The sequence below is a fragment of the Lepisosteus oculatus genome, chromosome 27 (genome assembly GCF_040954835.1).
Source record: "Lepisosteus oculatus isolate fLepOcu1 chromosome 27, fLepOcu1.hap2, whole genome shotgun sequence".
NCBI lineage: Eukaryota > Metazoa > Chordata > Actinopteri > Semionotiformes > Lepisosteidae > Lepisosteus > Lepisosteus oculatus.
The window spans coordinates 11,677,461-11,691,723 of NC_090722.1; the positions used below are offsets into that span (position 1 = coordinate 11,677,461).

General features: G+C 53.6%; 1 protein-coding gene across 1 annotated transcript; it reads left to right on the forward strand.

Moving 5' to 3' along the window:
• The first annotated feature begins 2,240 nt into the window (after nucleotides 1-2,240).
• gapdhs (glyceraldehyde-3-phosphate dehydrogenase, spermatogenic) lies at nucleotides 2,241-14,177 on the forward strand. Its single transcript, XM_006641527.3, has 11 exons — nucleotides 2,241-2,290; nucleotides 9,939-9,998; nucleotides 10,639-10,735; nucleotides 10,937-11,043; nucleotides 11,352-11,442; nucleotides 11,728-11,846; nucleotides 11,947-12,028; nucleotides 12,326-12,477; nucleotides 12,982-13,144; nucleotides 13,601-13,698; nucleotides 13,797-14,177. Exons 2-11 carry the CDS (start codon nucleotides 9,970-9,972, stop codon nucleotides 13,864-13,866), a joined length of 1,008 nt encoding a protein of 335 aa, XP_006641590.1. The 5' UTR covers nucleotides 2,241-2,290; nucleotides 9,939-9,969; the 3' UTR covers nucleotides 13,867-14,177.
• Nucleotides 14,178-14,263: the final 86 nt, after the last annotated feature.

Here is a 14,263-nt window from a genome sequence, read left to right on the forward strand (position 1 = left end):
ACAGCAAGGACAGAAATATTGACAACAGCACATTGTCCACGACAATAAGACACACAAAATCATTGTCCAAGTATAATGATAATTGCTTACACTTATATAGCGCTTTTCTGGACACTCCACTCAAAGCGCTTTACAGGTCATGCACCAGTGTGCAGCCCCATCTGGATGCTAAGTATGTATAGAAAGAACTACCACTGCACAGCAATTAAAGCTTTTCTGCCTTTTGTTGGAAATGTTCTGAAACAAATTATTTTTAAAATAATTAAACTTTGAGTAAGTCTCAAAAGCACTTTTTTTCATGTATTTGTACTTTGCAATTGTACCAACTCCTGAAACTAACACGCACTGATTGCATTATTATTAGATACCAACGCCGTATCAAGCCTTTTGTTAGACCTAGATCTAAGGGAACTCGACGCAAAACACATGCAGATGCTGACAAAAACGGCGTCTGTGCCAATATGTTTAGAGGTGACGAGTTCCCGTATGGTTGATTGATCGATTTATGTATTCTATATAAAAGCATAGATAAACTACATTTCCCATCCTGCCCTTCCCCGCTTCCGCAGCCTGTCAGCCTTATTTCCGTTCCGCAGTGGCCTTGACAGGGCGCATGTGCAAACTCTCCTACTCGGGATCGCTTAAATAGGGTGGTAGTTTGTGTTTTAAGGTTAGGTTTATAAGTTTGTTCTGTGTCTCTTATATTCGGTTATATTACTGATTGGAATATTAAAAGAATATTTCTGATCACCTGGTTATTTTTCTCCTGAACAATCTTCACTTGATTAATAATAATAATAATAATAATAATAATAATAATAAGAAGAAGAAGAAGAAGAAGAATTGCTTACACTTATATAGCGCTTTTCTGGACACTCCACTCAAAGCGCTTTACAGGTAATGGGGACTCCCCTCCACCACCACCAGTGTGCAGCATTTAGTTCTGATATCGTGGTCAGCAGCAAAAAAGCTATTGGTACAGCAAATTCTATGTAGTTGTCGATGGTGTTGTCATAAATATATTTAAATGACACCTCTAACGAAAGCAACTTACAAACAATGAAGTGTAAATTATCAGGAAAATATATCATTGAAAGTGTTGTGAAAAACACAATGATATAATAACCAAAATAAAACACATTTTTTTAAGTCGACTTTAAAAGAAATCTGATTAATATACAGGTCAATATTGTGTTTTTATTGTTTATAATAAGTGGCTGAAGAAATACATGTATTTTTACAGAACCGTCTTCTCTCCTCGCGTAGGTCGGCTAGCTAATTGAGCACGCGAGATCACACCAAGAGCGCGCCTAGATTACCTCTGATAACCACACGCCTTTACAGACAAGACGCGGAAATTATAACGATAGCCAGCCAAGTCACACAGTTCAACAGACTCAACGGCACCTGAATTGTGGTCAGAAATGTTGATAAGTTTATGGGTCACCCAGGAGGGAGAAGTATCACACAGATCAGGAAGGGAGAGACGGGGGACATCGCAGCTCGTAGTAAATCATTGATGTTATCTTTTAAAATCGCGGCTGTCCAGCTGCGAGAAGGTTAAAATAGCTTAGTCTTTTTAATCTTGAGCATAACACGCTACAGGAGGATTGGACTGAAAAAGGTCTCTCGACAGGTCGGCCTAAGGAACCGCTGTCAAGGTCAATCGTCCTGCGGAGATGCGGAATCACAGAGAACAGCTCGCTGTCTGTTCTGCATGACTTAACGGTTTATTTCACAAGGTTCAAACTGAAATCAAACAAAATAGAGTATAACAGAAAAGTGACTTCCTTCTGCAGTTTTTCTCCGGTAACTGGGGGTGATGTACTTGTCCACAGCTATTGCTTAACGTGATAACGTGACCCCGAAGCTTCCGGGATGAGACATTGTCAGTCTTACGTAATGACGTTGAGCAACGGGAAATTGCGAATCTGTAGGCAATACGTGCTGCAGCAGGCTTGACTTGCCGGTTCGACAGCCCCCTTGTTCTGCGGGCCCGCAGCCCTCTGTGCTCTCCGGCGCCGGTGCGGTACCGGTGCGATGCGTTGGCCTGCACGTGTCACTCATTCCCCTCGAGTCCCGGGCCGGGGTTTCCATAGCAGCCGTGACAGTCCTCTGGTGCTGCCTTTCAGCCCCGTCCTTCTCCTCCCTCCTTCCCTCTGTAACAGTGACGTTACGGGGTTTCCATGGCAACCCGGGCCCGGCCTGGCTGAAGTGGCGCGTGCCCGGTATAAATGCTGGATGCGAGAGGCGGAGACCCGCAGACACACTGCAGCATCGGAGGAGGAAGGTAAGAGAGGGGGGAGGGGTTTCGGTTTTCTCCTTAATCTCCCGAAAGGCGCAAGAAAAGGATGCCTAAAGGCGGTGTCGCGGAATTAGAGCACCTGTTCTGCATAGGTGTGGACTGCGGGGTGGGGAGAAGTGAGGGCGCCTGTCGCACTTGGGCTTAATGGGGAAGAGATGCTCCCGTTTAAAAAGGAAGTGATATAACCTTGAAAGCACGCAGAAGTACGCCCTCCGATGCTTTGTTTTTTTTTTATTTAATGAATCAAATATTGAATTTGTATATAAAACTGATGAAATTTAATTCAGCATGAAATTAGCGCGGCTCGTCGGTCGCGGCCGCCCGGGCGGCAGGCGAGCGCTCCCCTCCATCCTGCTCGCGGGGAGTCGGGGTGACACCTCAGCGGCTCCCCGGCGTGGACAGGCGGCCGGCCGTGCCTCCAGGCGAGCCTGTCCGGCGCTCTGGCCGGCGAGGGAGGCTGCTGGAGCGGCTCGGAGCTCCTGCGTCACGGCGTGCGGCCGAGCGAGCCCGGGTGGGCAGTGTGGTCAGTGAGGGGATCTCTTGGGGGATGAACCCCCGGGCACAACACCCCTCTTCCACAAGAGCACGCGGCAGCCCGGGACGACATCGAGGGACGCCTGTGCGTCTCAGCCGACACTGGCCTCAATGGCGGCGAGCGAAGCATCCCGGCTAATTCAGCACCGGGGTGGTGTGTGTGAGCGTGTGCGTGTGGTAATTTTCCGTGCAAGTACTACTCTATCTTTACAATGACTCTCCGCAGTGCTCCTGCTGCCTGCCGCCAGTACCGCTCAGGAAACGGTCATCTCTGACCCCTGTGAGCGGAGGGGTCGATCGGTCCGGCCGGACTCGCCACCTGCCCCGATCCGGTCCGGTCCGCTTTCACGAGGCCTAATGAGCCTCGCGCTGAGTGAGGGCCCGGGGTGCGCGTGTCGCTGGTGAACCCCCCCCGCCTTCCTCCTCTTCCTCCTCTTCCTCGTCATTTTCAGAAGCGTGAATGAGTCGTGGCCAATTATTATTGGCTTGAAACCACAAAAGTACCGCCTGTTTCGGAATGAATGAACCCCGGACTCGGATCGTCTAAATGTGAATAGGGGAAAATGAAACGGAACTTATTTTTCTTGATTTAATAATTGAATCAAGCGGGGTGAGCGTTTACACCCTGAGCGGGCCCGTGTGTGGGGCGCCGGGCGGACGTGCCGGCCGGCTGGTAGCGGATCTCCCGGGGGGGGGTGACTCATGCGGAGACGCGGGACAGCCCCGTGGGCCGTGTCCTTACTCATTCCTGCCGCCGGTGAATGTGCTCGTATGACTACCGTGTCCGCCCCCCCTCCCGGGGCAGGGCGGGGCCTCCCGCTGCTGGCTTCACGTCGCTGTCGCGAGTGGCAGTGGGGGCGCGATGCGCGTTAATAACGTTCGTGGTTTCCCGTAACGGGCCACGACAGCCTCGCGGGCCAACATGCACGTCGCGCACTAGGGCTGTGTCTTACTGTCGAGGTACCGAAGGACCGTGGTCCCTGGCGGACTCTGACTGGTGGAATAAGCACCAGTAATGGCTCTCTGTGAGCGGTCGTGTGATGGGTTCGTGCTGCAGTCCAGGGTTTGATCACTACAGTTCGTGTTGAGCTGCGCTGTCTCACACTGTAAAAACAGTAAGGGAGTGAAATGTCTGAGGTGTTGTAGCTCTTATTCTTATTGTTGGACTCATGCACACGGCAGGTGCAAAGGCCTGATTAGATCCTCTTCCACTTTATTCCTCCCTACGGAAAAGGCATCGCGGAGATGTTTTGCCCTTTGGATCCCATAATTCAGAGCACCGTCCGTTTTTAACCCTTCCTGAGCGAGCGGCCTGTGCTGTCCTCTCACCTGACTGACTTGCACGGGCTTCCTCCTGCTTCCCGGGTTCTTCCCGCCTGAGTTCCGGGGATTTGGAGATGTTGTCTAAGGCTTCTGGCTTCCCGATCTGGGGAGTTTTCCTAACTGCGCACTGATCATGAGGGCTCTGACTGTCTGCAGGCTCTTGCTGTCAGAAGTCCTTCAAGGGGTCTGGGATCAGGAGGGGGGATCACGCCGGGACACGTGCCCTGGGGGTGCGTGTGCGGGTCAGTGCATCCTGCCGCAGTGCTGGTGCAGAGCCTGGGCCTGAGCCAGGCAGACGCAGTCTCGTGGGGGGGGTGTGTGTGAGCTCTTTTCAAGGGCACTCTTTGCCAAAGGCAGCCACAGTGTTAACGAGTCTTGTAGCTGCACTTTAAATCGTGTTTGTGTCTCTGTTTAAAGCTGGGCATTTGGGTGATTTATGGATGATTTACCTGCTGCAGGATCTCCTGTGCAAAAAGTGCAAAGCTTGGCTTCATCTCCCAAATCCAATAAAACGCTGAAGGAGAGAACAGACAGTTGGCTTTTCCAGGTATCTCAGACAGGGGTTCACCCTTATAGTGTGTTATTCTGAGAACCATGTAGGAAATACGTTTTGAACTAAAAACCTCTTGATGCTTATGATGTCTGACTGACCTCGTTCCCAGGTAGCCCAAAGGTGACACTTCCATAGTAGGGAGCCAGTCTCTCGGCACCCATGGGTTGGGGTGGTGTGTCCCGCAGGGATGTGGACTTGGGGAGCGATGAGGGGTGAGGATCTCGGGGATCTGTACCCCCCGGAGTGGAGAAGAGAGGGAGCGCTGAGGATCTGTGCAGTTAGACTCAGGGCTGTGAAATCGGGCTGGTCTCGCATCCCTCTGAGCTTCCCTAAGTGGTCCCATGTGTAGCTGCGGGTGTTTTTGACGCTTTATTGGAGCTTTGATCTGAGGAAGAGCAGGTCCTGGAGAGGAAAATGGCTGGATGATGCAGCAGCTAGCTCTGGCACAAAATGGCTTCTCCCTCTGCTCTTTCCTTCCTGCTGCTTGTTCTCCAGCTCCTCCCCGCCCCCCGCACTCCAGGAACCTGTCCAGTCTTGAACTGGCGGTTACTGCTCTCCTCAGAATCCACAGGCTGTGGGGGGGGGGGGTTAGTAACAGACTTTCAAAAAGGATATTGTAGTGCTGTGAGCCCTGTAGCGCAGTATGGATGCAATCTGGATACCTGCACGCTTGATTCAGTAGTTCAGGCGTAAATGAGTTTCTCTGAGACAGTTTTGGTGAGTCTTTGGGGAGCTGTGGATTTGATTTTGATGGGCAATGGGAACATGATGGATACACAGGGAGTATAACCTGGAGTTTATTGGTGTCAGCAGCTCAGAACAGAGGGTGCCGGAGGTGTGTGTTTCCCGAGGATCGGGCTCCTGGTTTTCAGTCCAGCCTGGCCCTGTTGCTTATTTGAACGAAGGATTGCAGTAACGAGACCTTTCCTGCTTGGAGGACGTTGTGTAGAGGGAGTAGTTGTTAACTGTTCCTGAACCGAAAATGACAGGCGCGGAGGAATCGCTCCCGATCCGAGCCTCGCGCCTCCTGGACTGACCGCGCAGCGGGTGGCGCTATATCCTGCAGGCTCTGGGCAGGTCTATGCCTCGGGCAGCAGCCCAGTGAGAACGGGCCCGTCTGTCGGCCAGCAGCCCTGCAGGTGTTGCGAGCTCTTGAAATTGCCAGGAACTCCGGGGGGGGGGGAGGGGTAGAGCTCAATCGGTTCCGTCGAGCGAATAATTAGTTGGGCTCTGTAGTGAGGAAGTCGGGCGGAAGGCTTGCTGGGGCGATTCGTGCTTCTGTAGGCAGTCGGGGGGGCTGGAAAGCAGGCCCCTTAGATTTCTTGAATGGATGAAAGGAAACATCCCACCCGCTGCTACTGCCCCACTGGAGGAACACTGGAGGGTGTAATATACCTCGGTCACCAGGGGGTCCCATCGATATGGGTTATGTGGGAACAGGTGTGTTAGCAGAGCCTTGCGATGCTGGTGGGGTGAACCCCAGAGAGACGGATGTTTACATCCCTCTCCGACTCTGCAGGCGAGTTCTTGAAGGCCAGGCTGCAGTTTCTTCCGAAGGGTAACGAGCAGCTGGACAAGGGCATCGGGGGGAGAGCTGAGCACCGTCCTCCCCCGCGCGCCGTGGCCAGGAGAGCACCCGTGTCTGCGGCTGCCTGGCTTCGCTGAAACAGGCCGCTGCTCTTGTCCTTGAGCCTGTTTGTCGCCGCCCCGCGGGCTCGCTCACTCGGGGCTTCACAGTGGGGTACGTTCACCGGAACTGCCCCTGCAAAGCCCCGGATCTGCCCTGTGTCCCCATTCCGCATGTTGCCTTTAGCCAGAGAACGGCAAGAGGCGGCTGAGAATGTTTTGGGGCCGGAGAGGGAACCCCATTCTCCGGCCTTTTCCCTGGAAAGCAGCTGCAGCTCGGTGTGTTTTTTCCGGGTGATGCGAGCAGGATGCCTGGGCTGCCCCTGCGCTGTCATTGGCTCATCTGTCAGCGATGATGCAGGAAGGTGGGATGTTGTGGGGGGATGAGATGAGGTTGCTGGTCCATGTCTCCTGCCAGCTCTAATCCCCTCTGCTTGTGCACAGAGGCAGTGACATGGAGAATAAGAGGATTTGTGCAGAGTCCTGCTGCAAGGACAAGCCCTTGAATTCCTGCTGATGCGGAGAGTTGCATAGTGCAGCCAGAGCACGTGTGTGCGTGCGTGTGTGTGTGCTGGCCTAGGCACTGACAGCAGAACCCAGCCCATCCTGAGCTGTGCAGGGCCTGACGCAGACAACAGCAGGAATGGGGGGGACTGGGCCAGGCGGGTGGTGCCAGAAGGCAGGTCGGACTGGAGGGAGCTGGTGGTTCTGGAAGGGTCTTGAAATGACTTTGAGCTCCAGACAGGACCCCTGGGGGCAAGTTGAGGAAGCGGCTCCTGGCAAGAGGGGATGTCTGTATGACTGTTCACCCAGATCATCCGCTCAGCAGACAGAAATGAAGGTTCCCCGGAATTTTAAGCTTTAGATTTTAAGGGTACCTTCAGTCCATCTTGCTGTGATTTGAGTCCTCACCTGTTTTTTCCAGGATAACTGTCTGTATTCCTTGTTTTTCTTACTTCTGACTCCCTGAGTCTTGCAGATTTGTTTTTCTGTAGCCTTAATTGGTAAAAAAAATCACGATCTGGCGAGTACATTAATCATCTCCTAATTAAGCGTGTGACTGATCAGTTGGCAATTTAGCGGAAGGGTCATTAGAAGGTACTAATTGGGTGATTACATGAATTTGGATCCCTGACCTTTGAATTGGGAGTCCAGAGCTGTGACCACAGACCTGCAGTCCAGTCAGTGAATTTTCTAGGGCACCATTAAGTCAGAGCTCTGAAGACACGGGATAACTGCAAACAACTAAGAAGATTACACGTTAAATTTAATGATTGTTTGGAACCAGTCCAGGTGTTCTTCAGGCTTCAAGCTCTGCAGGTCTCGAATGTATTATTCAATTATCGAGCACGTGTCTCTAGACGTTAGGAATACCCTACTGCAGAGCAGCACACACTTGCTGGTGTTCAATCCAGCTCTGCTTAATTACTTAATTAAAGTCTTAATTGAACTTTAGCTTCTTAATTGGAACACTGTGAGTAGAGAACTGTAATTGCAGCAGTTAGAAGGCATCCATCAGCTAGTTTAAGAGCTGAAAACAGTCAGCCAGTTGATATTAATCCGGGTAAGTCTGTTACGGGTTCAGTGTAGCAGAGAGCCTGTCTGCAACAGAAACCAGACAGGTGTGTGGGCCTCCAGGACTGGACCCCCTTTGGTGCGGGACCGAGAGAGGAGACTCCACTCCTGCTCTAGAGCTGCTGGGTGTGAAAGTGTCTGCAACTGTGAATGAATTCCAGATGATGGTTGGTGACCGTAAAGTCTGTTTTACACTGTAGTGCCTGCAGGGCCCAGACTGTCGCTGACTGGCAGCTCGTGAGCCTCGGAGATCGTTTGCCCTTGTCTGAAACCCCCATGAGGACAGTGAGGACAGAGTGGCTCAGGCAGGGCAAGCGGAGAGCGATTCCGTTCTCATTTTTGGATGGTTTGGTGGCCATTGGTGTCGTGCCCCGTGGGCGCGGGGGTCTGCGAGCCTGTGCAGTGAAAATCCTGCTGCTCTGGACAGGAGGGTCTGGGTGTTTCGTGCTCGTTAGCCTTTTCAGTGACTAGGCAGGGACAGGCTGCCATTGGCAAGTGTGCCTTGTCTACAGCTGTCCCAGGCCAGGCCCCCTCCTTACGTTTAGCCTTGCTGTGTAAAGAGGTTTTTGTCTCTTATCCCTGCTGACTCTGGACTGGCTGCCCCCGGGAGCTTTCAGGAAACTTTTTTTTTTAAACTGCAGCTCCTCGAGCAGCACTAGCAGAGCTGCTCTCTTTCTCAAAACTGTCGGGCGTCGCAGCCCGGAGAGTGGCCAGGAGATTCAAGATTCGGGAGGTTTTAAAGGTGATGTTTCTCCTTTCAGTGCTCCTGGTGCCTGACTCCCGAAGGCCAGTGTCCTGCAGGTCTTGGGCTGGGGCAGAAGCCAGGCTTGGCGCTTGTGCAACTGCGTCTTGCTCAACCCTCGAGTGTGTGAAAGGAGTCTCCTTGTCGGTATTTGAACCATATTCTTGTTACAGTTGAGGAATTTGCTCAACTTCTCATTTCATTGCTGAAACCCACACTCCTCCCCTTTACAGGAGTGTACCACAGTAAAACACAGTAAAGGGTAACTGGTGAAATCAGATCCCACCTGGAGCACGCAGTAGTGACACCACATCATGGACACGAAAGGGAAACCAGGAGAGATAACAAGTGCACAAAAAACCACATGATCTTGCAAACGAGCTATTGATTTAATCTTTTATACCGCTCAGCAGGTAGGGAGATCTGATCGAGTTGTACTTGGTCTGATATTTTTTGAAGGGGGTAGAAAAAGGTTTTAAGGATGGGGGGCTGTGCCTGAGTGCTCTGGGCTCGACCCACATAACCTCTGCCTGAGATGGCCTGTTAACTGGGAAGTGCTTGGCTTTTTTTTCTTCTCTGCAGCAGTCGGCTTGGAGGAAGTGCTCTATCTTGTAGCCTCAACTTCCTGCTCAGAGCTGCCTGCAAAGTTCTTAACTCTAGTCTCTCCTCCTCCTTTTTCGCTCAGAAGCTGACCTTATAAGGAGAGTGAGGGCCGAGCAGTTCAGTTGGTAGGATTCCAAAATATCTTTCTTCTTCTGCACTACTTGTTTTTCTCCTTCCCACCTGTTTCTTCAGCAGCAACCGTTCGCTGGCTTCCGGCTGCTTTCCAAGCTGTAAGGCGCCAGGTTTCGCCAACGAAAACTGTGCTGGGTTTACAAGGGCAGCTCCTGTGGGTTCCTCGTGGTTTCAGAGCGCTGGGCCAGGCTGGGCGGTACTGGAACTCTCCTCCATCGCGGGGGGAACATCTGAGCCAGGGACTTCCTGTGTGGACTCGCATGCTTCCTACTGGGCCCCTTTGCTGGGGCTGGATGTCGAAGCGGGCCTTGTGCTGCGGCTTTGGCTTCACGATGAGCCTGTTGTGTAAATGGCTGTGCTGAAGCCACTGTGCTGCTGGAGTTTTTTTTTGCCTTCCACCCTGAAAATAAGTGTATGAACTTTAAAGTACCTCTGACACAGGATGGCACAAACTGTGAATAAAGATGTAAAAACTAGGGCAAATTCGGTGGGTGGTTGAAGCCATGATGCTGATTGTTCTCAAGGTTTTCTTTCTCTTTCTGCAGGCTCAGCACCACATCCTACTAAACAACAACCATGTCAGACTTGTGTGTTGGAATCAATGGGTAAGCCCTTCCATCTTTATTTTCTAAGCAATTCTTCCAGAAAACTGCAGTTTTCTTTTCCTAAATAATGAAATTGGCAAGCTTCCCGATCTGCCTCCCACTTGTCCTGGCTGAGTTTCTGGGACTTGGCTCTCTCCTTTACAGGGGGTTGTGCTGGTTCCTGTGCCCAATCCCTCCGCCCACCAGGGCTGGCACAGCGTCCGTGAACAGGCTCGTGGAGAGCGAGGGGGGTGATCTGAGTGCTGCCTGGTTCGCTGGGATCAGATCCCGCCCAGAGGTTAACAGTTCCCAGGGCTTTACTGCTGGAGAGGCAGTGACAGACGTGTGGCTCAGAGAGTCTGCTGGAAGTCCCCTCCCCCCGAACACAGACACTAAACTGCCTCTGACACAGATGCTGAGGATGGGGATTAAAGACTCATCCTCCTCACTGTCTTGTTCCAGCTCTCATTCTGGGCTGCCTGCCCCTCTTGATCCAGTGTGTAACTTCTGATTGTGAAGTGTCTTTGCAATGACCATGTATTTTTTTTCCTTCCTTTTTCAAGTGACCCTAGACAAGCACATCTGCAGAACGGTCACATTGTGTTGAGCTGTGAATCGGTGTTTCTGCAGCTGTTCCTCACCCTTCCTTCTCTCACTGCAGGTTCGGCCGTATCGGCCGCCTGGTCCTCAGGGCGTGCCTGCAGAAGGGCATCAAGGTGACGGCCATCAACGACCCCTTCATCGACCTCCAGTACATGGTACGAGCCGGGACTGCTGGGATTGGGACTTGAGGGGTGCTTGCTGTGCACATCTGGCTGGCTCTGTACGGAGGGGGGGAGCCGGGTTATTGCCCAGGCAGAATCGGGAACAGATCCAGGGACCGCTGCACTCCTGTGGGATATTCCGCGATCCGTGTTTAAACCTGTTTCTCTCCTCTCGCGCTCTGCCGCCCCCTGCAGGTCTACATGTTCAAGTACGACTCCACTCACGGCCGCTACTCTGGGGACGTGCGTGCTGAGGGCGGGAAGCTGGTGGTGGACGACCACGTCATCTCTGTCTTCCAGTGGTGCGTGGCCGGCTGGGGGTCGGGGGTCGGGCTGCGTGTCCTCTTCCGCTCGGCTGGAGACTGGAGGGGGAGGGGGAGGGTGTGCAGTACTGTTCTGTGTTTTCAGAGCTGGCGCCACGGTGCCGCCTGGCATAAAGCTCCAAGAATAACAAAGTGGGGCCCTGGGGCGGATGGGGTGACCCCTCCCCCCCAGACTGCGTGGTCAGCACTGGGTGACCCCTCCCCCCTAGACTGCATGGTCAGCACTGTCTGTCTGCTCTGCTGTCGATGAGCGACTGTCTGACCGTCTCGCCTGTCTGTTCCCTCAGTATGAAGCCTGCAGAGATCCCCTGGGGCAACTGCGGAGCCCTGTACGTGGTGGAGTCGACCGGAGTCTTCCTCAGCATCGAGAAGGCTTCTGTGAGTGTTGGCGCAGGCTCGGGTGGTGTGGGGGGGTGGTAACTTACTGGGGGTTTCAGTGCAGTATAAAGTTGTTAAGGTGGCAAAGGAGCTGCTATTCTGGATTTGCAAAGATGAGTAATACAAAGATCTGAGTTTATATAGCGGCTTAAAACTGGTCGCTTCGAGACTCTTGACCACAGGACCACAGTTAGTCATGCAGCTGTGTTCAGGAATGCCCTGATTTGAAAATGCTGAGGATATAATTAGTGCAAGTGCTAATGTGTTGCTCTCGCCACCTCCCAGGCTCACCTGCAGGGCGGCGCCAAGCGCGTGGTGGTGTCTGCTCCCTCCCCTGACGCCCCCATGTTCGTGATGGGCGTCAACGAGGACAAATACGACCCTTCCAGCATGACCATCGTCAGGTGAGCAGAGCTGGAACTGTTGCCTTGGTGCCGAAACAGTCGCCTTCCTGTAGTGTCTCGAGTCTCGTCCTGCATGCTGACGGTCTCCTCTCCTCCACAGCAACGCCTCCTGCACCACGAACTGCCTGGCGCCCCTGGCCAAGGTCATCCACGACAACTTCGGCATCGATGAGGCGCTCATGGTGAGGACAGCAGTCCGATCTGACCGATCATATCTCTTCCAGCTCTGAGGCCCGAGGTCTCCAAGCGCCAAGCGCAGGACGCAGTGGGCCCAACACCAGCCGTTCATGGAGGCTGGCCTGGTGCGATACTTGGGATCGGGCTGTGGTGAAGGAAGCTGGTGTGCTAATTGGATGTTCCCAGGACCTCAGCTTCCTGCGGGAGGGAGGGGGAGGGAGGGCTGTTCTCTTCAGGAGGGAGGTGGTGATGTGTGGTTATAGAAGTCCCGCTGGACACAACCCTGGTGTCTCTCTCGCCAGACCACGGTGCACGCCTACACCGCGACCCAGAAGACCGTGGACGGCCCCTCGGCCAAAGCCTGGCGTGACGGCAGAGGTGCCCACCAGAACATCATCCCAGCATCCACTGGGGCTGCCAAGGCTGTGGGCAAGGTCATCCCTGAGCTCAACGGGTGAGTGTTGGGAGGAGGGAAGAGCCGGGAGCCGGGTGTCACGATCCTAGTGCGCTGGTGCCCGAGAGCCAAGACCGGAGCCTCCCGAAGGGGCAGCTTCCGACCGGCCCAGAGCGCTGACGAGCTCAAGACCGGACGGGGTGGAGAGACCCCGCTGGCTTCCTGGGGTACCCGGGAGTGCGCAGGATCCGCTGGCGAGCTGTGTCCGTCCTACATCCTGGCGTGGGAGCTGCAGGCGAGGAGGGGGCAGGCTGTGTGCCTCTCGGGGAGTTTGGAAGCGCCGTGTCCTGACTTTCTCGGGATGAGAGCCGCAGCAGCTGTCCTGGTCTCCCGCTGGAGATTCCGGGCTGGGGGGGCTATCGCTTCGCCTGAACATCTGAACATCAAAGTTTTTTGGGCTCAAGGTGGACAAGTGGCCTGGGTCTTTGCTGCGGCTCAAGTGTGATCCCCTCAAGGCAAACAGGTGCTTGACGGAACCCCCTTGTCTCCCCCTCCCTCCCGCAGGAAGCTGACCGGCATGGCGTTCCGCGTCCCCGTGGCCGACGTGTCCGTGGTCGACCTGACCTGCCGCCTGTCCCGTTCCGCCAGCTATGCTGAGATCAAGGAGGCCGTGAAGAAGGCGTCCGAGGGCCCCCTGAAGGGCATCCTGGGATACACCGAGGACTCGGTGAGATGGGCTGCCGTCTGGCGGCGTCAGGCTGGTTTTCACTTGGTTGTCTTTCCAGAAGGAGCCGGATTTAAACCTGGCCAGCAGTGATTCTACAGAAAACACAGATAAGGAACTTCAAACAATGGCTGTAGTCTGATTAACATTCTCACACAACTAGTTTTCCAACCAGGACCTACTTATTTATGTGGGGGCTTGTCTGCCTGCTAAAACAGACGATGGAAGGCTTGGCAAATCTGCCACCTGTTGCATGTCCTGTCCACCAGGGGGAGCACTCCATTGTCGGTATTTGACTAGCAGGATTAAGGGTGTGTTGGTGGAGCCTGGGTTAGGGCACTGTGGGCGACTGCAGATCATGTGGATATTATAGGAGGGCTTTTCAGAGCACTGCACAGACAGGCTGCCCCTTCGCTGTGTTTTTGTCTCTGACCGTCTGTTGTGTAACTCTTTCTGCAGGTCGTCTCCTCAGACTTCGTTGGAGACACGCACTCCTCCATCTTCGACGCCGGCGCCGGCATCTCCCTGAACGACAACTTCGTCAAGCTCATTTCCTGGTGAGGCCCGGCCCCTGTGTCCCGCCCCTCCGGACCTGCTGCTCGGCGTTGTCTTCCAGCTGCTTTGCTAATCTTTGTCCCCCCTCCTCTTTCTTCAGGTATGACAATGAGTTTGGCTACAGCACCCGTGTGGCTGATCTGCTGACCTACATGCATTCCAAGGAGTAAATCCCCCTGTTGGACTTCACCGAAAGACAGAGGCGCAGGACCAACCCGCTGCACCCCCTCTGCGGCCCGTCCTGGCTGTCTGACTCCCCTGTAGTGCAGCCATGAGGCCCCACGCCCCCGCCCTGCTCGAGGTGCTGTGCCTCTGAGTTCGTCTGTGTGTCTGAGTGTCCAGTCCTGCCGGCCCGCCTGGGCCAGCTCTAGTCTTGGCTCCGGCTCTAGTTGTCTTTCCATTTGGGTGTTGCTGTATTATTTGGTGTTGAAAAGCATAAAATAACATCTGGTAATGTCAATAAATCTGACTTCTAAACCCATGCGGTGGTGTCTGACTGCTTTCTTTTGTCCTTGGTTGTCTTCGAAACCTTTATCCCTTTTGTATGACAATATCCCAGTGAAGTTC